Source organism: Aquila chrysaetos, chromosome 2 (genome assembly GCF_900496995.4).
Source record: "Aquila chrysaetos chrysaetos chromosome 2, bAquChr1.4, whole genome shotgun sequence".
Classification (NCBI taxonomy): Eukaryota; Metazoa; Chordata; class Aves; order Accipitriformes; family Accipitridae; genus Aquila; species Aquila chrysaetos.
In genome coordinates, this window is record NC_044005.1 from 73,166,181 (window position 1) to 73,191,807 (window position 25,627).

The window sequence follows — 25,627 nt, forward strand, 5'->3', positions numbered from 1 at the left end:
TTCTTCTGAAAGGTTTAAAATAGTATATCTCTCTGCATCAATGTTGTCATTTTCCACTGGTAAAAAAAACAACAAACCAAACCAAAACCAGTAGTTTAAACAGAGGCTTTATAATGTTACATTATTACTTCAACGTATCTCTGCAAATCAAACTGTATCATCCTGATTCTGTGAATGGTATTCATTAGTTTGCTGCTTCTGCAGAGGCAGCACAAGATAGCAGGAATTTCTATTACTGACTTAGAGCTGGGAACAATTAGAAAAGCCTGAACAATAAGCAATAGGTGAAGTAGTTAATGTTTTATTTTTTTCATGAAAATATTAGAAGTCCTGCAAAGGAGATCAAACCCTTGCATAGAAACCCATTGCTAAAAGCTTTTGGTCATTCTGTCAAGGTTTTGGCTGACTCACTCAGGCTCCATCAGGTCCTATTCATGACTCAGTATTATTTTCCAACCTTTCTGTGTCCCTTGCTGTAGTTTTCTATTCTTTACAGTAGTATTTTTCTGTGAGAGACCTGAGGGGCAGTCCAGCTTCTTAGAAATTATTTTGCTCATATAGAATCTGTTCATGTTGTCTTGGGCCTTGTTCTACTTTAAGCCTCTTAATTTTCCCCCTGTGCTCTTTACCCCTCCAAAGGATGCCTGTCCCAGCTATTCACTTGAATTCACTATTGTAAAACAAAGTATTGTTTATGACTGACTTCAGCTGTATTTGGACCTCCTTATCTCCCCAGATGGTCATTACTGTTCTTAGGCCAGCTGGCAGCATACTTGGAGCAAGGCCACCTCTGAGGTATGCTTATGACTAAAGCAGAGAGAAGCTATCACTAGGAAAATAACGCATAAATAAATTTCACATAGCAGACAGGGTTAGTTACAATGGTGAATGACTGCTGGCAAACCAAACATTTATACAGTAAAATACAGAAAGCAGATTGCACAAGTTGCATTAACTCAGTCAGATGGCATGGGTAAAAACGCTTGAGATTCACCTACATACAACTTCTACTCAGTCTTCCCCAGAGTGAACTGTTGCTGAAGAACACACATAACTTTTTTCAACTTCAAATGTTTTGTGGTTTAAAAAACAGCCAGGTTGTTTTGAAGTCTTTCAATGCTTGCACCACACAGGGGATAAAACTGGTTTTAAAGAAACACGTAGAAACCATGGCCGTTGGCATTACTGTTTACACATCATTAGTGTGTTTCTGTATTTTGGAAAAAGTGATGTATGATTTTTTTACTCTGTATTTTATGGTAGGTACTGCTTGTCTTGGCTCCTAGCTTCCCACCCTAAAATGCTACACTCTAATCCTGTTCCAGATTAATCTGTCATCTGTACCACCTATTACATCATCCAAGACATTAATTAAAAAGTAGAATTGAATTGAGCCCTCATGGAGTTTACTTGAAACACACATTAAGTGAACCCTATGTAATTATTTTACAAGGGCAGTTGTTCAAATCCTGTGCACGTACCAAGTTTGCTTACGAGACTGCCTCCCGAGCTGGTGTCAAAAGCCTCACAAAAATCAAGTTGTTATCTCATAAATTAGGCCACTTCCTCTGCCAGAGAGAGCAATTACATTGGCTTAAGACAATCTGCCTCGACACAGCCTTCTCGATGCTTTCTGTCACTTCGTTATTTTCCAGAGACCGGCAGGCCGGTTGTTTTAACTATTTGCTCTCGAGTCCCCCCGGAGGTGTTGCCTTGCCAGAAACCCACCCTACTTCTTCACCGCTGGCCACGCTGCTTCCCTCGTGAAGACTGACAGAAAGAGGCACTGAAACACCTCAGCTTTCTCCCCTTCGCCCGCCCCCTCCCCATTATTTCCAGCCCCTTTCCTCGCCCACGACACGACGTGCATCACCGCCACCTCACACCTCCGGCGGCCATTTTGATTTAACCCTTGCACGCCGCGGGACAGCCCGTCATGCCAGGCCACGCCCACCAGGCTCGCCCCGCCCCCTGGCATCCCTTTAGCCACCTGACCCAGCCTGTCATTCAATCCGGGCTCCGCCGGGGGGGCGGAGCCGAGGCGGCAGTGGCAGCCAATCGGCGTGCGAGGAGCGGCTGCGCCGCGGCCAATCGGTTGCTTGCTTCTTCGGGGGTGCGGCGGCTGCTGTCCCTGCGCCCCGCCGTGAGCCGCTGGCACCGGCCGTCGCCGCTTAAGGTGTCGCGGTAGCCGCAGCGGCCTGGCCCTGCCCCTGCCCCGGTGTCACTGAGGATGAGCTCCCGCGCTGCCCAGCGCCCGTCCCGCCCTGCCCGCCTGAGTCCATTCATCTAGCGACTGGTGAGGGGCGGGCCGCGACCTGCTGATGTGTCCGGAGGGGGAGCCGGGCCGGGGGGAAGGGCAGTGTCACGGCTGGCCCCGCGGAGGGGACGGGACCGGACCGGACCGGACCGGACGGCAGCGGTGGGGGGCTGTAGGAATGGGGAGACCCCCAGGCAGGAGAGCCAGGGAGGGTAAAGGGCAGCCGGCCACGTAGGATGGGAGGGGACCGGCTTCGAGGCGGAAGAAGAGTGGCTCGGCCGCCTCTTTTGATAAGTCTTTTCTGTCGCTCGTCGCTTCCCGGCTACGTGGACGTGAGTAGAGGGAGTCAAGACGGCCAGCTTCCCCCCCCCTGCGTGACCCTGGCCGGTGGCTGGCTCTCTGAAACGCTTCGGACCTTCCCTCCCCCTCGACGCTGGCAACAGCCTCTGCCAGGTTTCCTTAACTGGAGATTCCCGGGAAGCCTGTCGTGTTTCTGGCCTTCTTGGTGATACTTGTCTGTGGCTTTTGGTAGCAGCTCACAGCGTTGCTGGCTTTGAGCAGCAGCGTAAGCACCAGAAAGCTGAAATCTCGGAGTTAGCTTAAAAGGATATTTCTGTGCAGTCTTCTTAGGGGCCAACAACCTGATCTCTGAAATCTGCCTCTCGTGTTTTTTGCTGACGTGGTCAGTGTAGTTGTCTGTCTTCATGGAAACTGACCACAATTTGCGGTTTACAAAAAAAAAATAGTTTCCCAACAACATCAGATGTGGGTACTTCTTAATAATACTGTACTGAAAGTTCACAGTTCATTCAGAAAAGTCAGCTTTTCCTAAGACCTGATGTATTTATCAGGTACAGTGTTAAGTGTGCTGAAATTCTAGAACACATTCATGGATCATTGCTCTTGACTTATCTTCGGGTTAGGTGTTTCAATAAAAAAATCTATAGCAAGGTCCCAGTGTATCATGGAAATGCCTGTAACTGCACTCACTGGTACTTTTGTCTATTCCACTTTTCTGTGTGTTTTAATTTTTTGGACAGTGTTAGGTTATTAAACATAAGTAGTTTTGACTATTTCTAGATAAGCCAAGCACAGTATTTCATAGTTTACTGTTTATGTACTATGATTCCTGACTAATAGATCCGCTCTGACGCATTGTAGCTGAATTTAGCTACCAATGGTGTTTTTTTGACAGACGTGTCTGCCTTTAATTGGTAGTGCTTGTTAGCACTGTTAGGAGCAAATGGATTAGAGTTGCTGGATCACTGAATGTCTCATCCTGATAAGGATTATGCTGTTGTTGCTGTGAAGGCAGTAGTTGTAGAAAGTCTGGGGAGGACCTCTAAAGATCACCTGCACCAGGGGCGTACCTGTGCCAAGCCGTGGCACAGAGGCCCCCGCCCAGTAAATGAAGCAGCTTGGATCTGCCATGGCCCAGGGGACATATTGGACATGGTGGAACGTGGTGTTTTTTAAAGCAAGTTTGTTTTCCTCCATAGCTTTATTTCTAGGCAGGTCACGTTTATTTAAAACTTGAAAGGGTTGCTTGTCTAGCCCATTTTGAGAGTCTAGCATTCAGTTTATCATTTGAAGGTGCTTCCTGACATACAATCTTAATCTTTTAGGAAATTTGAACAAATGACTGCTTATCCCACTGTCAGGGGTAAAATGGACTAGTGTTTTGATTTTTCTTCTTTATGTAGTAGCTGCCTTATTCAAAGGCTCTCAGTGGTCTTTAGAAACTACAGGTGAAGGAGAAAATAGATCCAATTTGCTCAGCCTGTACTCATGTGTTGTTTTGTAAACCTTCTGAATCTTAGTTGCTCTTTCCGAAGTTTTCTTCTATTTACCTACTTCTGTTAAAACTTGATATCTGAACTAGAGGCAGCCCTCTGCCTGATGTTTTGTGTATTGAGAAGAGCAGAACCCCTGCTTTCTGTTCCTTGTATTGCAGTGCTCCTGTAATATAGTCAAGAAGAAACTACTTATTTAAAAGGCTCTGGGAATTTCTGACTGCCAAACCACTTTAAGCTGCTGCATAGCTTAGATTTACCCTTTTTTTCCCCTTGTATATTCAATCACCCGCCCCCCCCCCCCCCTAAAATATATTGTGTATTCAAATAATACTGTTCAAGGGGTTGAAAAGCCTGGACTAATGTGCAGGGAGTTTCTGAACAAGTTAAACTATCTGCAGATATGTAGTCTTCTGAGTAGATATTAGTAGTCTAGCTGTTCTTTAAAGCCTTGGACAATGTGCTGCTTATAGCTGAAGGGTGTGTTTGCTGTTATTTATCTGGGAATTCATCTGTGTTTCCTTTGAGGATATGTTGCTTAATGCCAGTGCTACGTTTATTATATTACTACCCAGCTTCAATTTGCTAGTCACTTTTGTCAGAGTCTAAACTACTACTTTAATATGTATTAGTGAAAGTTGCCGTTAGGTAAGACTACAGCCAACAGAAAATCCTGGAAAATCAGTAAGGTGGTAGCAAATTCCCATGGCTTTAATTCTGTAAGCTTTAGATTTGTGGGTTTTTTATTATATTATTATTTTTTATTAGCTTACTAATCAAGTAGTCTGCATGGTGAAGTTTGTTTTGGGTACAAATATTTTCAGGATTTCCATGCTGTTATGGTTACAGGTCTTTTGTAATGTTATGAAACAAGTGTGAATGGATCAACTTGGAGAATATTATTAAATGTCAGCATACTTGTTTAAAAAACAAGCCCCCTTCCGCTAGACCCTGGAAATCTTTAAGAACTCACAATACCCTTATAAGGATGGACTTAGCCTTCCGGAAATGTATGGTATTGCCAGTAATAACTCTCTTAATTTAGCAACTTACTATCAAAAGGAAGAGGAAATGAATTTTGCATCTTCTGAAAAGCCATACTATTTACACTGTTGTGTTTTTTTTTTTTTTTTTTTTTTTTTTTAAAAGGAGGCGTATTAGGATTCACAAGGAAAACTCTAGGCTTCTTTTATATGGAAAATAGAAACCATTATTTAGTTCCCTTTTACTCTGAGGGGAAGACCTGAGTGAGAGGGCTCTACCTACTCACTTCCAGGAGGCAAGATGCCACAAACCCTGTCTTGCTACTTAGGAATTGCTTCCAAGTTGGTTGTAATCTTTTAAATATTATACATGTTCACAGCCCAAGAAAAAGTAGCTCATGTCTCTAAGGGAACATTTAGAAATCTGCTTGCTGCTGAAATAAAACATCTTTGGGATACTCTGAATGCTGCTCCAATTCCTCCATTTTTTGTGACTTTTTTTCTATAATGAAGATGTTAATTAGGAATCAATTTTAAAAAGAATTTGAATTCCAAATGATACCTATTGTATCATAAAAATGTTTAAGAGATTATAATATTATTTAGCTATTTTATGTCTTTTAATAATTACAGCATTAGGAAGACACTGGCATTATAACATGAATGCCATTAGTGCTGAGAAGCCTACAGAAATAGCTGCAAATAAAAGCTGCAAATAAAATCAGAAGGGCACTGTATTCTAGACATTTCAATTCAAAGTTTAAAAAATTCTGGTGCTGTTCCTGTTTAGTGCTTATTTTAGGTGCTGATCATTCAGCTGGGACTCCGTATACTAGAAATAAGCACAAAGGTTTTCACACAGACATGAGTGTCAATTCACAATTTTTAAGTTTTAAGGTTTCACTTAAGGACCTCCTTTGTATTTAAAAATAGTCAGATCTGATTATTAACCCTTTTCAGATATTGTAACAATGTGATAGTATGTGTTACTGGTGTGCCAGTCTTTAATGTGGAGGGGTGAAAACTTGATCTACAGCCTTCTGTCTCGAAACTCAAGGTGTATATATCAATGTACTAATATAGTATCTAGTGTTGTAATGTTTATAGTAAAGGAGGGTTGGGTTAGAATGACTTACGAATAAATAATTCGGCAGAGTCAGTTTTCACATAGCTGCAGTAAATGTCACCATAATGGAGTTAGTGTGGGGTAGGCAGGGTTGTATTTCTATAAAGTAGCAGACTTTATTCTTTTAATGTGTGGTTTGTTCTTCACAGTATTTTGGTGTTTGGTGAGGCTAGAGCTCAGGTGGTATAAAGAAGCTTTTCTCTGGCCTCTCTGTTCCTTTCTTGTAATGGCACAAGTTTCTTTGGAACCAGGATTTACTTTCTTCTGACTCATTTTCTCATGCAATTCAGTGTCTTAAATAGGTGTGTACCTGCACAAGGGAAGGTATGGCATGGGGGCATGGCAGGACTGCTTCCTTGGGTGGTGGTGCCATTTCATACCAGTTTACCTAACAGATTAGTTTATTTAATGACTTCCCTGAGTAATTTTTCTTTATGTTCTTTTTATTTTTACTTTTCTTTCTTTGTAGCACTAACAGCAATGTCTTAACAATGAATTATATCTAAGATGTGCTTTACAAAGCATATGTAAAATTCATACTTCTTCTACAACATAATTTTATTGCCTAGTGGCATATTGATGAAATGTGACAAATTGGTTTGAGGATAATAGCACTTCTGATGTTTTTCCTGTAGATCTCCAACTATTTTTTTAAAAATGATTACTGTTTAGAAGGGTGTTTGATGCACTGGCAATCTTGAATCTGCTGATAGCAGTGACCTGTCACACTTTGATTCCTTGGAGCAGCAAGTCAGGCTGTGTTCTTGAAACTAGAGCTTTTTTTCAAGCTTGTGACAGTGATTCACTTTTCTTTATAGTTTGAGGCTTTAGAGAAGGTGAAAGGAGAAGAATCCACACAATTATATGTTAAACTTCTTGTGTTACTGCAGAAGTTTGTATGTTGGTTGTAAAATGGCCTGTAGAGTGAACTGAAGTTTGCTGTGACAAATGTAAGCTAAACAGTTGTGGTCAGTTTTGGTCTCTGAAATATTTCTGAATGTTACTCCTGGTCAGGGATGAAGGACTAAATTGTAGCAAGTAAAAACTACTTTTTTTATTTTCTTCATTCACTTGCTGTTTGAAATTGTTTTGAAGGTACATACTGAAAAACTTCTGTTCTGTAGATTTCCATTCCAAGTATTTAATCCTTTCTGAATGAGGTGGAAAAGGAATTGTTGAAGGCTTTGTTGTGAGATGTTTAAATGAATACTCTTGAATTAGAAATGTTTTTTTCTTGAAAGTTTAGATTCCATTACTAGTGTTTGCTCTAAACTGATTGCTTTCAGCTTGGTGGCAATCTTGGTGATAATTCTTGAAATAGGAGGAGGATGGGGATTTCTGTTTTCTTTTCCAAACAAAATCATCTTTCCCTGACATGTCTTTGCAGATAGAGACATTAACAGAATATGGTTATACATTTGGTGCCTGAAAAGCAATGGAAGCTAAGCTCAACAGGCTTTTTTGAGGGGGGGGTGGAGGTCAAGGAGTGGAGTGTGCACATTTGTAATGACTGCTGAGCTGGAAAGATAGCAGGGTGGGGGTTTCTTGTTTGTTTGCTTTGTTGTTTGTTTTGTGTGTGTCTGTCCCCACCGTCCCCTCCGTCCGTCCCCCCCAAGGATTTATTAACATTTTCAGTTTTATTTATTCAGCTTTTGTGATGGCAGTATCCAGCTTATTTTGGAATATTTTACTCCTGGGTAGAACAACTTTAAGCTACAGTTTGCATAGCAAGCAGAAACATCAAGGAGTGTAACACATGACTGATTACTACTTCACTCGATTTGCAACTTATGCTTGAAAGATTGAAGTGTGAAGTTTTTTTGGACTGAATAGTAGTTCACATTAAATTAGGCAGTGTATCAGTGATGTATATAGTTCCCTTTTTCTGTTTTAGATGGGTTTATATGTGATTTTTACACTGCAGTCTGCGCTTCGTGTACCGTAACCCTTTTAAATATAACTGCACACATCTAAAAGGCTAGATGAGTGCTTCTGTCAGGCCTTCTCTACTTTGAGAAAGTGGATGCTAGAGAAAGATGGATATGCTGAAGATAAGTATGCACAGATAAGCAGAAAGGCTGTATGCCCCAGACTATGAATATCTTCTCATGAAAAGATATTGTAACTTTGCTTCCTTTTCCCCCTTCTTCCTCCCTTACCCTTTCCAACCTAGACCTTTTCTTCTTCCTGCCTGTTTCAGGAGCTTTACACCTTAGCCCTGCATGAGTGCTAACATCCTGAATTCACATTTCTTGTACAAGTTGCTTTGCTTTGCTCTGTTGCCATCCTTCCTCTCGCCTTTGTCAGCAGCTCCAGGAGTGGTGGAGAGGATTCTGCTCTGATTCTGCAGAAGAGACTTAGTAGGGAGATGGGTAGGCATTCAGGCCAGGGAAGAGAATGGGGGATGTAATCCTTCTTTGCAGTGGCTGAGGGAAACTGTGGTCCGCCCCTCCTTCCGCCTAGGTGTGACTGACAAAGCTTCTGTTAGCCAAGTTAGGCAAGGTGTACTCAACAGCTGTGGGGATTTTTTGGTGGGTGGTTTTGTGGTTTTTTTTGTTTGTTTGTTTGCTTGGGTGTTTGTTTTGTTTTGTTTTTCTTCCCCAGCAGTCTTTTAGTTCAGTTCTTGCTTTCTGATCACAAAGTAGCGATATAATTAGACAATAAACTATCAGCATCCTAAGGATGCTAAGGCTGGGAAAGCAAGCTTTTTTTTTCTTCAGAAGACTTTTTGGATCCAGTTCACCACGTAGCCTCAAATATTTATGTCAAGGAAAGGGAGGAGCTGCCTTTGGAGGCTGGGACGGGGAAGGGAGTCATGGGTTTTTAAACTGACTCAATGCCTGAGTATAAGCTCAGAAGGTATGAGGCAGGTCAGTTAACCCTTGCTATGTTGTTCCTGTACTTGTAAGCTCTAGTTTGATATGCCTTTAAATTGGTACGGTTGCTGGGGAACAGAATTTTTGTTTACTAATCTATTTTGGTTTGTTCTCTTTCAGGTCTCCCTTGCAATTATGGAGTTTTAGAAGAATAAGGTAGTGTGGAGGGGGAATCCCCCTCTGCACACTTGAGGTAGTTCACTTTTGGAATTTTCTATGGACAAGAATATTTGTTATATAAGATGGTGAAATAAGACTTCTAAAAATATATATTTATAAATATTTATTTGGATCAAGTGCCAAACAGCAGTACAAAGATTTCTAATGGCAGCTCAATAAAACTGGATTTACATCCTTGGAATTACAAATTTTTTAAGGCACTGTGGTGTGTACTGAATTGGAGTGCCTTGATACACTTAAGGGTTGTTCCCCTTAAGGAGAGGAGCAGCTTTAGAAGTGAAGATGAGTTCTCTCATGCCAGACTGCACTTCGAAGTGTCGATCTCTACAGCATGCTTTGGATGTTATTTCTGTAGTAACCAGAGGAAGTGAAGGCCAGATCAAGGCCTTTCTCTCTTCTTACTGCTACAATGCTGCAACTATAAAGGATGCCTTTGGTAGAAACGTTATACATCTTGCTTCGTCTTGTGGCAAAAAAGGTGTGCTAGACTGGTTGGCTGAGACCAAAGGAGTAGATCTCTTGGCAAAAGACAAAGAATCTGGGTGGACAGCTTTGCACAGAAGTATATTTTATGGATACATTGATTGTGTTTTGTCATTACTAAAGGTGAGTGATTTGCAACTGTAGTTTTCTTCAGTATCTACAATTTTTAGAGTTGTATTGGTTATGCAAAAGTGGGTTTTTTAAACTTGACTGAAAGCCTCTTGAGGGTTGTCTTAATACTGTGTTTAGGTCACAGTGCATTGATTTACTTGAAGGTTGTCTCTGTGTTCATAAAAGATGTCTGCCTTTGCCTATGCAGAAATCAGCACTGAGTAAGGATCTCTGATGAATTGTGGACTTCCTTGAAGACTGGTTTGTGTGGATGGTATCAGGGTCAGGATCTTAAAAGTGGAGAGTGATCAGACTAAAGATACTCTAAAAATAGACTCTTAAGTAATTATACCAATTAGTGTTTTTAGAGAACATAAAATAATGAAAGCTTAAATGGAGTTATAATTAGAAATGAATCTTACATTGGAGAGATAAGCACTTCAAGATATGGAGCATTTTATTAAGCAAATCCCCATTTCATTCATATTTTAACCAGGGCTTTTGCTCAGTTCGCCTTGTTCCTTTCTTGCAATTGCTGTTTCTTCCCTACCACTTAGCAAGTTGTATATATTTTTGTTTGCTCTTCCTTCTGTTCCTCCTGTCCCAAGTACAGCAAAGGGAAGAGCTACATATGGTTGAGATGTTCAGGGTCCCTTTAACCACATGAGAAAATAAAATGTTTGTGGTTCAGGGTTACTTAAAAGCAAACCTTTTAAGGCAGAGAATTTTCCATTTTGAGTTCAGCCTTTTTAAATGGCAGTGACTAACCATTTGTAAAGACAAAACTCTGCTTTCAACAAGATTTTAAGAAAAATGGTTGCGGATCCAGTATTTTTTTAATTCTTAAAGGTCTGATAACAGTTAAGTATATATTTCATGTGCTGTACCCTTACATAGTGAGGAGGTTTTCGTTAAACTTAACAAAAGTAGGTGTTTGTATGAGAATTGCACATGAGTCTGTTCTCTGTAAAAGTAGAAACTGTGTATGTGATGTATGAAAAAGTAATCGGTCCTCTAGTGTGTGTGTGTGTATATCTGTGCCTTCGATATTTGCTTACAGGAGGCCTGTACAGGTTTCCCCAGACGTATTTTCTGTCAGTTGCATAAATGAGTGAGATTTTTCTGATAGCTAGCTCTGCTGATTTTCTTCTAAGAAGCAGAATGAAACCACTCACGGAGAGTGCTCTGCCTCCTAGTTCCTTAACTGAAGTCTTTCTGCTGTACTGCCTTATAAAAAGGGGATGTTCTTAAAGTATTAGAGCAACAACAGGAAGGGATTATAGAATAGAATTACGAAATAGCTGAGCTAGAAAGAGATCTCTGAAAGTTGTCTAGTCCAACCCCCATGCTCGAGCAAGGTCAGCTAGAGCAGGTTGCCTAGGGCTGTGTCGAGTTGGATTTTGAACGGAGACTCAGACATCTCTGTTCCAATGTTTTAATACCAGTGCAGTAAAAATGGGGTTTAGGTTTAAACAGAATTTCTTATATTTCAATTTGTGTCCATTGCCACTTGTCCTGCCACTGGATATCACTGCAATCCCCACCCCTCACCTCCAATCAGGTATGTATTATACATGTTGGTAAGACTCTCCCCCCTCACCCCTCAACCTTCTCTAAGCTAAGCATCCCAGTTTGCAGCCTCTCCTTATATGTCATATGCCTCAGTCATTATTTTCATGGTCTTTTGCTGGACTTGCACCTGTATGTCCATGTCTGTCTTGTACTGGGGAGTCCAGACCTGAACCCAGCACTCCAGCTGTAGCTTGCCAGTGCTGAGTAATGCCTGCTGGCAACACTCCCACATGCAGCCCTGGATGCTTTCACCATTCTTAGCTGTGAGGACACATTAGTGGCTTGTGGTCAACTGCTTGTCCACCAGGAGCCCCAGGTCCTTTTCTGCCAAGCTGCTTTCCAGCCAGCTGGCCTCCAGCTGTGTTGGTACACTGGGTTATTCCTCTCCAGGGCCAGGATTTGCATTTCCCTTTGTTGAACTTCATGAGGTTCCTCTCAGCCCATTGCTCCAGCCTGTCAAGGTCCCTCTGAATGGCAGCACAACCCTCTGGCTTATCAGCTGCTCCTCCTGGTGTTGTATCATTATCAGCCTTGCTGAGGGTGTACTCTGTCCTGTCATCTAGGTCGTTACTGAAGATGTGAAACAGTACTGGGCCCAGAATCTACCTCTGGGGTACTCAGCTAGTGTGGATGACAGACTTCTGTTGTGGGCTGGAGGCAGTTATGACTTATTCTCAGATTGTACCTAACTACAAGTTTTGCCACTCAGCAATTGGGTTTTGTTTTTACAAATTCGGACCATGCGAGTATCACTGCAGCCTCTGTTCTGCTTGTAAATGACTTACACAACTGTCAAAGAGAAGAATATCCAGCTACCTGTTAAATCATAAAAATAGGTCGGTCTTTCTGTCATACAGTGAATTAATATCAACACTGTTGCTAGTACGGTTGCATTTATAATTTCGAGAATGTATGTTGTTGTTCTTCTAGCTAGTGTTTTTCCAAATGAAGTTGCGGGTTAAAATCCCTACTGCAGATGTGGCTAGCTGTCCTTCTGTCACGCTTGAATGAATTGTGCTCTCTCGATTTTTGTATTTCATGTGTTTACCTCTTAAGTGTGATATTCTCTAAGGTTTTCTTTTATATTAGTCAAGAGCTGTGATACATGGGTACCGCTGTATTATGCATTAGGTTCTGCTTGGGGACATCTGCAGTTCTTCACTTCAGGGATGTGATTGATGACATGTGACTTCCTTAAAACCAATGCTGGTATAGCAGCACTTTTTTGTATTGAGAAAACGGTATTTACAGAGAATATCTACATCTCTGAGTTCTAAAGGAATGACCTGTTAATGGTCCGTGTTTCTGAAGCTTCCCTGCTGCTGTCTTGTCTGTCTGTTCGTGTCCTCTTGCCTTTTCTCAGCAACTGTGAACCACTGTTCCCTGTTTGTTTTCAAAGCCATAGTAGATTTTTTTTAAATTTTTCTCACTTCTCCAGCTTGTCAAAACTGATTCTGTAAATATGCCAGTGTAAGAAAATGTGTTCTTTAAAGCTGGTAAATGCATTTTTGGTAAATACTTGCACTTCCTAGATGGCAGTGCTTTATCTTCAAGTGTGTTTCCTTTGTGTTTCACTGATTACATCTTATTACTCAATCAGTATTCATACAATAAAATCCCAGTTAATAAATCAACATGATGTATACCTGGCTGAACAGAATTGCACTTTTTTTTTTTGAGATTTGCTTACAGTCTACTTGAATCTGAAGATTTTCTTTAATCAATATTAAACTTCAATTAAAGATTTGTTAGGAGTTAAAATTAACTTCTGTTCTTCTTCTCCCCTCCTCTCCTTCTCTTTCAGCATGGTGTTAGTCTGTACATTCAAGATAAAGAAGGCTTATCAGCCCTGGATCTTGTGATGAAAGATAGGCCAATCCACGTGGTGTTCAAGAAAACTGGTAGGAAATAAAATAGCTTAAATTGTATTTTACAAGGAGATTTGTTTCAACAATCTATTAATATATGTACCAGTGCAGACAATATTTTCTGTATCTGATTAGGACTGTGTAAGTTATGGGATTCCTGAAGACAGGGGGTCACTAATATCATAAGACAGCAGGTGCAGAATCTTGGTAGTAGGCACAGGATGCATGTGTAGCAAAAATGAAAGAATAATGACTGACTTAGAGGTTAAAAAAAAAAAAAAAAAAAGCAAGTCATATAATAGGTAACCCAAAGAGTTTGTGGAGACTCCATCCTTGGAGATACTCAAAACCTGAGAGAATATGATCCTGGGCAACCTGCTCTAGCTGACCCTGCTTTAGCAGAGGTGTTGGACTAGATGATCTCCAGAGGTGCCTTTCAACCTCAATTACTCTGTCATTTTTCTCTTTTATCTCAATTCAAGTTGCCAGAGAGACTTCAATGTCTTTGAATTTGATGGAGTAGTTTACATCACTTCTCTGTCTTTTTTGAAGAGAGGGAGTATGTTCCTTAATCTTAAAAATATTTTTTAGACAAGGTAGCTTGATACAAGCTAGTTACAGTCACTCTAAATACAATTTCTCCAAACAGGAAATGAGTATGTAAGAATAACTCTCAGCACACAGGTTTTTCTTTGACAGGGGAGTAGTTTTTCTAGTAGCTTTTATTTATTTTTATGCTGTTTTATACTTTTTTACCCCCTTTCTTTCTCCTTTTCTCCATGTCCCCGAGTTCAGTCTTGTTGTACAGTGAAATACATTCTTTTCAGCTTATTTCCAGTCAGTTTAAGTAATTTTGGTTACACAGATCCTGAATTTTGGCTATTTCTAATTTTATCTTGCAAAATATGTTAAAATGCTTTAATCTTTTTAATAGCGGTGCAACATGATCAAATATACATTGATTTCAGTTTTTTACTCATCAGAAAATGGTGTTCAGATTATCACTGTAACTGAGAGGTTATTTAAAAAGTATGAAGTGTTAGTTTTTGGCCACATCTCTGATTTGAAAGTGTTTATGGTTTTCGTACATGACAGCATAACGTTTTTTGGGAAAGGCTACTAAATTGAAGCAAAGCATGTATAACCTAAGGTGGTAGTAGTAGTTGTCTTCTGAAAGCATAACAAGTAAATCTTCTGCTCAGGAATGTTTGCATTTTCCGCAACTGGAAAATATGTATAAGTAATGTTGATCATCTGTACATTATTGTTAAAATATTTTGTGATAGCACCTTACTGCTCATAAGAATTAATATTTTTAAAGTTCAGTTTTAAGTAAAAAAACATCTTTCCTCTTAAAATTTTAAATAGAAACAGCAGGAGTTGCTTTTCAAAGTCAGTATGCACAAGACTGGTAAATTTACAAGCTGCAGAGGGAATTTTTTTCATTGCAGATCCCACAGAAGTCTACACCTGGGGAAACAATATAAATTTTACTTTGGGTCATGGTGGTCAACAGGGTAAACATCATCCTGAATTGGTGGACCTTTTTCCTCGGAATGGCGTGTATATCAAACAGGTATTCCTAATGTATTACATAGGCCCCTTTCTCGGTGAAGTTGGGAGGGGTGTGTGAGGAGGAAGAAGTATCGAAGACGTTACCAAGTTTTGAAAATTTGCATGGAAGAAAAAAGTTGAGTCTGTGTTTTTTTTGTTGTGTTTGGTTTTGGTGTTTTGTTCCCTCCTCCCTGCCCCATTTCTTTTTCTTTCTTCCTAGTTATTTCTCAGCAAGCAGTTTCCATTGATCTGGCAAGCAGCTTAGAGCAGCTAAGGAGTACTAGAGTAGGCCTGCTGTATTACACTTTTGCTGCTTTCTACTCTCGCCCCGCCCCAATCACCCTCAATGAAATCGTGGTTCTCTATTTTGGTGGGGAGAATTTTTTTAATTTTTTTTTAAAATATCATTTACCTTGGATATATGGCTGGTATATCATTAAATAAGTTCAGAAGCATGATACTTCTGTAACTGTTTTGAGTTTCTGACTTCCTGTGCAACTCCCATACTGAATGGAAGTGGGGCAATGAATCTGCTTGATACATGTTGAATTAAAATTCTTCTTGTGTTGAAAGCAGCATGTGCTGTTAAGCATGCTTCCTGTAGCAGTAGTTTTGTCCCTGATAACTTCTTGGGACTTCAGTTTAAGAATGTTTGAAAGTTTAAAATACCACTTGAACAAGCATTCAGGGCAGACAATCTGTGCTGCAGTCTTTTAACATGTTTCCTTCAGCTTTTCTGAGGCAGCGTTGTTGCCCTTAAAACTCAATCTTTTGAGCTTCTGTTAGGCTGTAGGGCCATGCTTGAACTTATTTTAATAGATACAAACTGTAGGTCTCTTCAAGTAGTTTAAAGCAGTACATAATAAATTTAAAGCAAATATTTTGTGTTCCTTGTGTCTTGATTTGGCAGTCCTGTGCTTTAATAGTAGTATCTTACTCGTATTTTTACAAACAGATCTTTATTAAAGCTGAACTTCTTTACGATGTAGGTTTGGCAGGTGTTTTCAGATTATCCAAGAAAATTAATTTGTCCTGTGCTGCCTCCTCCCTATGCCTTTTTTTCCCTTTTTCTTTCAGGTGGTACTCTGCAAATTCCACTCTGTGTTCCTTTCCCACAAAGGTCAAGTATATACATGTGGACATGGACAAGGAGGACGCTTGGGTCATGGTGATGAACAAACATGCCTGGTATGCTGTCTTATGCTATCTCATGTAGTCTAGCACGATGTTTCTTTTATTTCAAACAGCAAGTCTAAAAAGTGAATTAGAGTTTCTGTGAGTGTACTTTCAAAATGAATTTGCTGTTGATTTCAAACAACCCCCCTTGCTCCTCACCAAATAACAGAAAAAATCCTCTCCAGTACTACTAGTGAGGTGGCAGAGAGCAGAAGAATGTACATTTAAATATATTTTAATCTAAGATAGCTAGATACTGTAGTCAAACTTCTGTGTTATGGCTGAGTTGTTTTAAAGGCTAGCTGATGCCAGATAAGTGGAAACAAATGTTTTTTGGCTGGGCTGGCTTCTTAAATAGGTTTGTGATGCCATCTGATGAGTGTCAAGCCTGGCACAAAGGAAACAGCAGTACCGTGGAGCTGTAGTGGCATGAAAAGTGATGGTAGGGTTGCTTCTTACTAGACTTGCACAGCTATTAAGTGAAAACTCGCCTATCATTTTCATTTGAATAGTACATTGTTGCAATATGCAGAAACAAAATTTGGGAAGACTAAGGTATGATGACAATACAATTCTTAGACTTCAGTATCTTATCCTGTGCACTCTACCTGGTAGTGTGCATTTAGGTTGCAGCACAATAATTTTTTAAAATTTCTAACATCAAGTATCTGGTAGAACTTGGTATTATGTTGCTGGATGTTATAGTGAAGACTGGAGCTCAATTCTTAATGCTTTTTTATAAAAAATGTGGTTCTGTGAAATCAGAATTTTTTTGCAAATTGCTGTTTTGAAATTGGGATGTTATCCAGTTAAATAAAGGAGAACTTACATTAGAGTGCATGAAGAGTCAAAGATACAGAACTGTTTCCTTATTCTGTGGAATTTTCTTAGGATTATCCTGGGTTTTGGAGGGAGGAATCTTTATTGCTTGTGGTAATTTAAAAATAAAAACAAAAGAGGTAATAGTTAATGTTTGTCCAGCTGTCCTGAAAATATAGTTTCCAACCTAATTTCAGAGCAGGTAGTTTAAAAATCATCTCCCCTGATAGCAGAGAATGCATTTCAAATGAACATAGTTTGTCTTACTGCATTGGTTGTGGTAATTATGTTAATGAGTGTATTGTATGTTCAAATGCATTTTCATCTCTAGTTCAGTATTTGGTCATGGCTTTCTGTTGGTGTAACTTTAGTTTCATAGATGGTCACTGGCTAATATCAAACCAGTATATTTTTATATCAATATTTTTTTTTCTTGTTCAGGTTCCAAGACTTGTGGAAGGCTTAGCTGGCCATCAGTGCTCCCAGATAGCTGCAGCTAAGGATCATACTGTTGTTCTAACAGAAGATGGATATGTTTACACATTTGGTTTAAATACTTTCCATCAATTGGGTATTCTTCCTCCTCCTCCTAACTGCAGTGTTCCTAGACAGGTAAAAATAACATCAGTCAATGCATCGTTGGTTGTTTTTTTTGTTTTTGTTTTTTGTTTTTTTTTTTTTTTTTAACAGAAAGTAAAATGTGAAGATTGTGGAAATAACTTTAAAACTTTTTCAGGACAGTAAAGTCAAATGTGAGTTCAGATAAAACCTTGATTCTGTGTTATCATACATCTCAATCTTAAATACTTAACTGTGTCCTGATAAACATCTTAGTTTGTAACCTGAACTATACCAAAGTTTGTAGCGCTAGGTATGATACAAGGTACAATTACCAAAACCCTTTTCTTCCCCAAATTGTGCTGTAGCTGAAATTACTTAAAAGTAATAGGTATGTGTTACTTGAGATTCATGCTCTTTATTCCTTTTGAATCACTGGATGATGAATCTCAGGGTTTGATAGTTGTGTCCTTTGCTGGAAACACTGTTGATTCTGGAGTCATAATGCTTTGGGAAAAATAGCGACAGGGAAGAGAGGGTATGGGCATCAGCAACTTGACTATATTTCTGTGCTCAATCTCTAACTTTTTCTAATTTTTTTTTTTTTTTTTTTTTTAAGTAAGAAAGAGTTACATTACCTTTTATTGAAAGGAAGCTTCATGTGGAGTAGAACAACATTGTACTACCAGTGTTATAAAAGTAGGAAAGAATAATTGGCCAAAGTGCAACAGGATAACATTTTGGGGTACAATGGGATGCTCTTCAGTAGTGTAATGATAGCTGTGTATCTACAGTATTTGCTTTGATCTTCATCATCTTGATCTGGAAAATCAAGTTAAATTTAGTGGAATTAGTAGTATAGTGTTCTGCAGTGTGTTTAGGGCATTAGGACTTACAAGCTGAAACTTTTCAGCTGACACTTTTGCAGCACCTGAGTCTTCTTTGGCTGTCTTACACATGTCCTGTGCAGTCTTGTTCAACATCTTACCTATGAAGACAGCTTAAGAAGATTTGATTCTAGTTCTGATTAGATAATGCAAAAAATTTTACTTCTTTTTGTCACTAGTGCAATAGTGCACCACTTGACAAACTTCTGAAATAATCCTGTCTTAATAGACTGTATGTGGATTGATACCAATGCTTCATCCTTAATGACTTTAGGAGTTAAATGTTGTCAGAAGTTTGTACATGTGAAATTCACCTGTTGCTGCTTAATATTAAGATGTACTTTGGGTTTGTGCTTAGGTTCAGGCAAAAAACCTGAAAGGTAGAATGGTGATTGGAGTGGCTGCAGGCAGATTCCATACAGTGCTATGGACTAAGGAAGCAGTGTATACCATGGGGCTGAATGGCGGCCAACTAGGTAAGGTAGAAGTGTTCTGAAAGTAAACCCAGCCATTAAAAGATGTTACTTGTACTAAAGCTGTCATCTGCTTCTTAAAACAGAAGCCTGGTTAAAGCTTTCTCTTTTCTCTCTCTGTTTTTTTTTTTTGTTTTTTTTTTTTGTTTGTTTGTTTGGGTTTTTTTGGTTTGATTTTTTTTTTTTTTTTTTTAAAAACCCAGTTTGATGACATTATCCCTTCACACTTCTTTTGAAGAATATTTTTCATTACCGCCAGTCACTTTCACATTTTGAGATGATGGGAGCTAGTCAGACTTAGCTCTGTTATTTGAACTCTGTAATTCTTTTGCCTTCCATGTATCTTGTGTGGTCCTGCTACTGAAGACTTTCAGGAAACAGAATGTTGCTGTTTGTGTTGCAAATTACCCCAAGGCATGCTTGTCTCCTTCCAGCAGTCTGGCTGGTACTGCCCTGAATAAATTACAAACTAGCATTCAGGTCTCTTGCCTATGTCCTTTCACCAGGCACTGTAAAGATGCTACTGATAACTTTTTCCATACTAACTTTGTAAACTGAAATGCTTGCCCACATCTAGAATTTTTTTCAACAACGCCATTACCAGAATCTTCACTTAACTCAGTATTATTCTGAAGTCAAGAAAGAACCTAATAAAAATGTATTGCCAACTAGTGAACTTCTTGATTTGTTGTATGAATGGGATATTTTAATTGCTTTTGTCTTTTTTGATAAACAGGTATTGCAATTTTGGTTTGGATTTGCATTTCTGCAGTTCTGTATCTGTGTGCAAACAAAACTGTTAGCTAGCTCTGGTACTTACAGTTAATCTGCATCAGTTCTGGCATCAGGTTCAGACACTTTTTTGTGTTCCTATTTAAGATTGCAAAGGTATGTGAAAAAACTTGTCTTTGTCAGAGAAGTATCTTACTAATGAATATTTTGTTTGTTTTTGGTCTTTTTTTATATGTACCCATCATATAAGTTGTTTTTGTGGTTGCTTGTGGTGTTGAGATTATTCTGGTGTGCACATGGCCCCGTGCATTACCATACAGAGACAGTAATTGGATGGTAAGCGGTATAGTTGTGTCAGCTGGGTACTGTGACAGACCTGTGGTAATAAACCTTGCCTCTTTAAGATGTTTGGGCATAGCACTACACTGTGATATGACAGAGTTGCTTCCAGCTTTAGAGGTAGCTCTGCTGCTTGTTCTGGATATTTGTGCCCTGATCCACTCTGTTATGCAGATATGAGTGCACACAGAGCAGGGTTATGTTATGTATGAGATTATTCGTGTTAGGTTTCTTGATGCTGTAGAGCAGCAATGGCCTCATAACTTATTTTTTTTTTTTAAGTATGTTTTCAGAGACCTTACATTACAGCTCCAACCTTGTCTGTTGTTTCACATAACTGCCTGCCTTCATGCTTACGTGCACTTAGAGTAATTTTTATGACAAGCTTGTTTGGTATCTTCCAGTGGCTGAAATAATCTATATTTATGCCAGTGTGATAGTATTTCTAGTGTCTTGAACTGTACTATGACCAAATGTTCTTTCTTTGGAATCAAAAGCAGTACCACTACAGAGTCTAACAGCATTAAATAGTTTTCCCTGTAGAATATGCCTTATGTCATATTTTGTGTATCGAATATTGAATGTTTTCTGGTGTTTGTGGTGAACTAACAAGTATGTGTGGTGGGTCTCTTATCTGTCTAATTATTTTGAAGTTGTATTATCTAACTACCTAAAATATCTTTTAGAATTTAAAGGTTCTTCAAAGTAGTGTAGCAAAGTGTCCTTTAAATGTACAATGTGTGGAATGACAAATAATGTTTTTGGGGTGTGTTGTATTTTCTAGGTTATCTGCTGGATCCTAATGGAGAAAAATGCGTAACTGCACCTCGCCAAGTTTCTGCTCTACACCACAAAGATATCTCTGTGTCCTTGGTCTCTGCAAGTGATGGCGCTACAGTATGCGTTACTGAAAGAGGAGATATTTATTTACTTGCAGACTATCAGTGCAAAAAGATGGCTTCCAAGTATGTGTTACTTTTCTAATTTGTCATGAAGTACAATAGGTGAAGATTTCACTGTAGACTTATACTTGCAAGCTATTTTAAAGATTTTTGTGCATAGAGAGAATAGAGTGCTCCTGAGTTTTCTTCATTTGCAGTTTTTTCATATAAACTGTGGCTTTTTTGTTTGTTTGTTTATTTGTTTTTGTTATTAGATGAGGCTAAGGTGCCACTCGCTCTTTACCAAAGATATTTAAAAAAAACATACTAAGAGGAAATATTTTGTGCCATAGGTTTAAAAATATTGAAACTGGTATTTTTTGTTCCTCTGTTAGCCTGAATTTGTATAAATGTATCTTGGTAGAGCTATTAAAGATCTGCTATTCTATTTAGTTATGTTTTTATGATTTTGAATCAGTAATTTGGGGTCTGAATTTCATAATTAATGTGTGGATCTAGTATGCTATAGAGGGTAATTTAGGTTGCAAGGGGGACCTTGTGACATCGTTTGGACCATATGCTAAAACCTGCCTGTTATAAAACCTGTTGAAGAAACTGGGCCTGTGACTCGTAAATTTAGGAAATTATTTGATCCCATTCTCTCTTTCTTAGTTTGCAGTAACAGATTAGAAGAGGTAATTAGCATTTTTCCCCAGCTAACTCCCAGTTAGCTTTTCAGCTTCACTTCAAATTCTAACAGTATTTATTGACAGGTTATAGTTTAATGATTATTTTATACTTCTTCTACATGGTTGTAAGTGAAGGTGCTGGCACTTGGAGAAACTTAATACTATGTACTGCGCTCTTATACTAAGAAACTAAAAAGAGATAATTTGCATGGTTTTAATCAGGTAAAAAACAAACCCCGCCAAAAAGCTGAGAAATGGCTTACTGGGATTGGATAGGTCTTCTAATACAAACAGCTAAAGGAAATTTATACAACTATAATTTTTGTAATGCTGAAGATCAAAGCTAAATCATATGCTGGTTTTCACTTACAGAATTTTATGAAGAACCTGTGGATATGATGTGACTTAAAAGCAAAGCAAAAATTACAATCTACTAATAGTATTTTATTAGCAGTTATGTTAATAATACCAGTGAGGAGAAACTAAACTTAAGTAATTTTTCAGTGTCACTACCTCAACTATTTTTTTTTTTACTGCTTCTCTAAATGAAAAAGGTAACTCTGTCATAGAAGCAACATAAGTACACAATGAAGAAATACTAATTTAACCTTTTGTGTGCTTCCAGACAGCTGAACCTTAAAAAAGTTCTTGTTAATGGGGGATATTTGGAATATAAGGTAGATACCCAGCATCTTAAAGAAAATGGTGGTCAGAAGATTTGCATTCTAGCGCTGGATGAAGCTGGAAGAGTAAGTTGTGTCTCTAGAAATCGTAATTATATAGCAAGCTACATACTGATTAATCAAACTTTAAACATAAGACAGGACAAAATCGTGCATAGAAAATACCCAATTCATTTCTATATAGCTGCTAGTGATTTTTTTTTATTATTATTATTATTTTTAAAGGGCTATGGGAAGAATATGGAAGTAATGTACAGTAGTTTATTTTTAAATCTGTGAACATCTAATGGCTTTTCAGTGAATGTGTAAACTTTGTTTTCACATACATAAGTGGTTATATAGCGTACATGGTCTGGTGTTTTGGTTTGGGTTTTTTTTGCCCCCTGTCTCTCCTGTCACCCCACCTACCCAGTCACCTTTACACCCTTCGGAAGTAGTCTCAGGCGTAGTCTCTGGACTTGAAGTTTTAGAGCCTTTGGTGAAAAGCAGCTGTTCTGTAAAGATGTCCCTTTTATTGTTGGAAAGTTGCAGCTAAACCTGGTGAATGATTTAGTATTTGTAGTTAAATGTAGACACTCTGTTTTCTTACAACTGGAATAGTGTGCTGGATTTATTGTTTTCTTCCCTCATTCTTTCATAGAGTAACAGTTTATAGGACCTGTCAAAACCCCAGCCTTTTCCAGATCTGCTCACTGGGAAATCTAAACCTCCAGTGCCATCTAGTGGTGTTTACAAAAAGGTTTCGTTACTGAAATGCTGCCTTAAAGAGTGTTAAAAACTGAGCTTGTATATCAAAATAGGGAGCAGTGTGGGTATTTCCTTTTCTTTCCTTGCATTTAACTGAATTATGTTTCGGGATGATCTTACCTGTTTATTAGGTCATTAGTTGTCTCGGAGATTATAAACTTCCAGTTCAGTATTTTTCAATGTGGGGTTTAGCCTCTAGCATCTGTAGTATTGATAGTGCCCTTTCAACATCTTTGTGACACTGCTTTAGCAGTAAGAAACTACTTTTGTCTTCCTGCATCAGTGGAACTGTGTCAACCTACATTTCATATCTTTCCATGCTGAATACTGGCAAATGCTGGGCTCTTTAGTGCTTTTAGGCATTATAAATTATTGAGTAAGGAGAGGTATGGGATCTTAATACTTCTGTTTCCTGAATCAACGCTTCCTGGTCTGGCTTGATAGTACTTTCTTTGTGGGTACTGTTTAGCCTAGAAAAGAGAAGGCTCAAGGAGGATCTTATCGATGTATGTACATACTTGAAGGGAAGATGTAAAGAAGATGGAGCCAGGCTCTTTTCAGTGGTGCCCCGTGGCAGCAGAACCAGAGGCAACGGGCAGAAAGGAAACAAAGGAGGCTCTGTCAGAATATCAGGAAGCACTTTTTCACTGTGAGTGTGACTGAGCACTGGCACAGGTTGCCTATGGAGGTTGTGGAGCCTCCATCCTTGGAGATATTCAAAAGCTCTCTGGACATGGTCCTGGGCAACTGTCTCTGGGTAGCCCTGCTTGAGCAGGGGGTTGGACTAGATAACCTCCAGAGGTCCCTTCCAACCTCAACCATTCTGTGATTCTGTAGGGCTGAGAGGGGAAAGGAAATAGGCTACTTGAATTCTTTTGTCCCCTCCTTATGTAGGTGTTAACAGACCTGTGCAGTTTCTTCCATGGGAAAAGACAGAAGCCCGACTTCAGCACCACTAATGCCACATCTTGGCTTTACCTTGTGTGGGGTTGTTGCTTCGTGCTTGCTTTTTTCAGATGTGTGCAGTATACCTTGTTGGGGTCCTGCTGTGCCTGCAGTTCTTCACGTTTCTGTTGAATGTTTTGAAGTTTGTGTTTGGTCACGATCTCCATTCCAAAGCCTTAGCTGGTACAGAGAAACTTGAGATTTTTGTCAAACAATTAACAGAAAATGGTTTAAATTTTTGGTGTGCTAGTTTTGAATTATACCTGATTTATAAGCAAACTGGCTGGACATATCTGTAAATTAAGAACTAGATTAAACTTGTTTCTTGCCTTGATGACACCTTTTGCTGTCCTTATTGAAATGTCAGTAAAAACTGTCCTATAGATGACTGCTGTGAAGATGTTAGAATATTCAGAGAAGCTTTTCAAATGCCCTCCATGGGCAAATGGATCCTGATATCATGATAGATTTTTCCTGTTTTACTTGTGGGTTTCTTTGTAATAGATGCTCGTAATACTTTAGGATATAATTTTGAAGAATATCTTTCTCCTTTTATATGCAACTTCGAGATGGCATGTTCTTGTGTTTTAAAAAAGTAGTGTGTACTATGTAACTGCTTTTATATGATATAAAGATTTCCCCTTTCTCTGAAAAAATGTATTATAGGTGTTTTGCTGGAAGTCATCTAACAACTCCATGAAGCAGTGTCGTTGGGTGTATGGCCGGCAAGTCTTCATGTCCGACGTTGCTTTAAATGGGAACGAAATAATGTTTGTCACACAGGATGGTGAAGCCTTTACAGGGAAGTGGCTGGAAGAGGGGAAAAAAATCTCAGAGAAGAAAGGTTAGCTGTGATTTCTTAATGGTTCTTAAGTACTTCAAATCAATATAAAAGTTTAATCGACTCTTTACAGTGTTTAACAGTATTATGTGGTGAGTTTGTTCTTTCCTCTGTGGCTGACGGCTGGTAGCATTGACCACTACTGTTCTCTTTCCTCAGTAATGCTAAGATTTACTTAGTTTGCAGCCTTCAGTTATCCTTCAGGTGGAGACTTCCAGGAAGAAAAGTACTTCTGAAGAGTAATAGTAGTACAAGGGTCCTGTGTAGTGATCTTGTCACATATTAGATGACCAGTCCTAAGAGACTGGCATTGAATAAAAGAATGAGCATGTACTTGCTTGCACTGCTAAGTCTGTGAAACCTTATCATGTTTCCCAGACCCTTATCTGGGCATAATACAGGGTCCAGAGCAATTTCCACCTTATTAACTTGGCTCATATTGCTGAGAGTAGGTCCCCACTGATTGTTTTTCTGCGAGGAAGATACCTGTCTACTATAGGACAAGATTTTAATTGAAACTGTCAGCCCTGTTAATGTAGGGGTCTTAAAACTCTATGGATAGAAAGGGATTTACTTCCAACCTGGAATGTATTTGAACTTTATAGCTTTACATTGCAGTTTTACTTCCTTTGATACCGAGATTCCATCTTTAGTTTTATCAGTCCATTTTTGCATTCTTTCACAGCAAAAATCTTTCCTCTGTTGCTCAGTCCAGAGTTGAATACTAGTTTTACTCTGTTGCTACTTCCTTTTATTCTACACATCTGTCTAGTTGATGTTAATCACTTATTTGTAATGAATGACAGCTGGTTTTTTTGAAAGGTTTTAATGAATGTGGTGAATGGTGTGTATGTATTTAATTATCCAGTTCTTGAAAAATAATCCAGTATTCAGAGAATATCACATTTTTTCAATAGTATTTTATTAGTTTGAGTATAATTTAAACTGATATATTATGAAGTCTGAAGGCAATTGTATTGTATCTGCTGTAATTGATATGACAGGAAAAGAAAACAATCTTGCACTGCTGTACACTGATGCACAGCTTGTTTCA

The 25,627-nt window shown here is 38.9% G+C and overlaps 1 protein-coding gene across 5 annotated transcripts in view; it reads left to right on the plus strand.

The window, feature by feature from the left end:
* The first annotated feature begins 2,111 nt into the window (after positions 1 to 2,111).
* Positions 2,112 to 25,627, plus strand: part of IBTK (inhibitor of Bruton tyrosine kinase) — a 59,038-nt gene continuing 35,522 nt past the window's right edge. For all 5 annotated transcript variants that reach the window (XM_030041989.2, XM_030042005.2, XM_030042014.2 and 2 more), the window contains exons 1-10: positions 2,112 to 2,296; positions 9,156 to 9,821; positions 13,186 to 13,282; positions 14,701 to 14,825; positions 15,881 to 15,991; positions 17,240 to 17,410; positions 18,602 to 18,719; positions 20,572 to 20,752; positions 21,983 to 22,106; positions 24,399 to 24,576. In XM_030041989.2, coding sequence (XP_029897849.1) covers positions 9,498 to 9,821; positions 13,186 to 13,282; positions 14,701 to 14,825; positions 15,881 to 15,991; positions 17,240 to 17,410; positions 18,602 to 18,719; positions 20,572 to 20,752; positions 21,983 to 22,106; positions 24,399 to 24,576 — 1,429 coding nt within the window. In that variant the 5' untranslated portion in view covers positions 2,112 to 2,296; positions 9,156 to 9,497. The remainder of the gene's footprint in view (positions 2,297 to 9,155; positions 9,822 to 13,185; positions 13,283 to 14,700; positions 14,826 to 15,880; positions 15,992 to 17,239; positions 17,411 to 18,601; positions 18,720 to 20,571; positions 20,753 to 21,982; positions 22,107 to 24,398; positions 24,577 to 25,627) is intronic.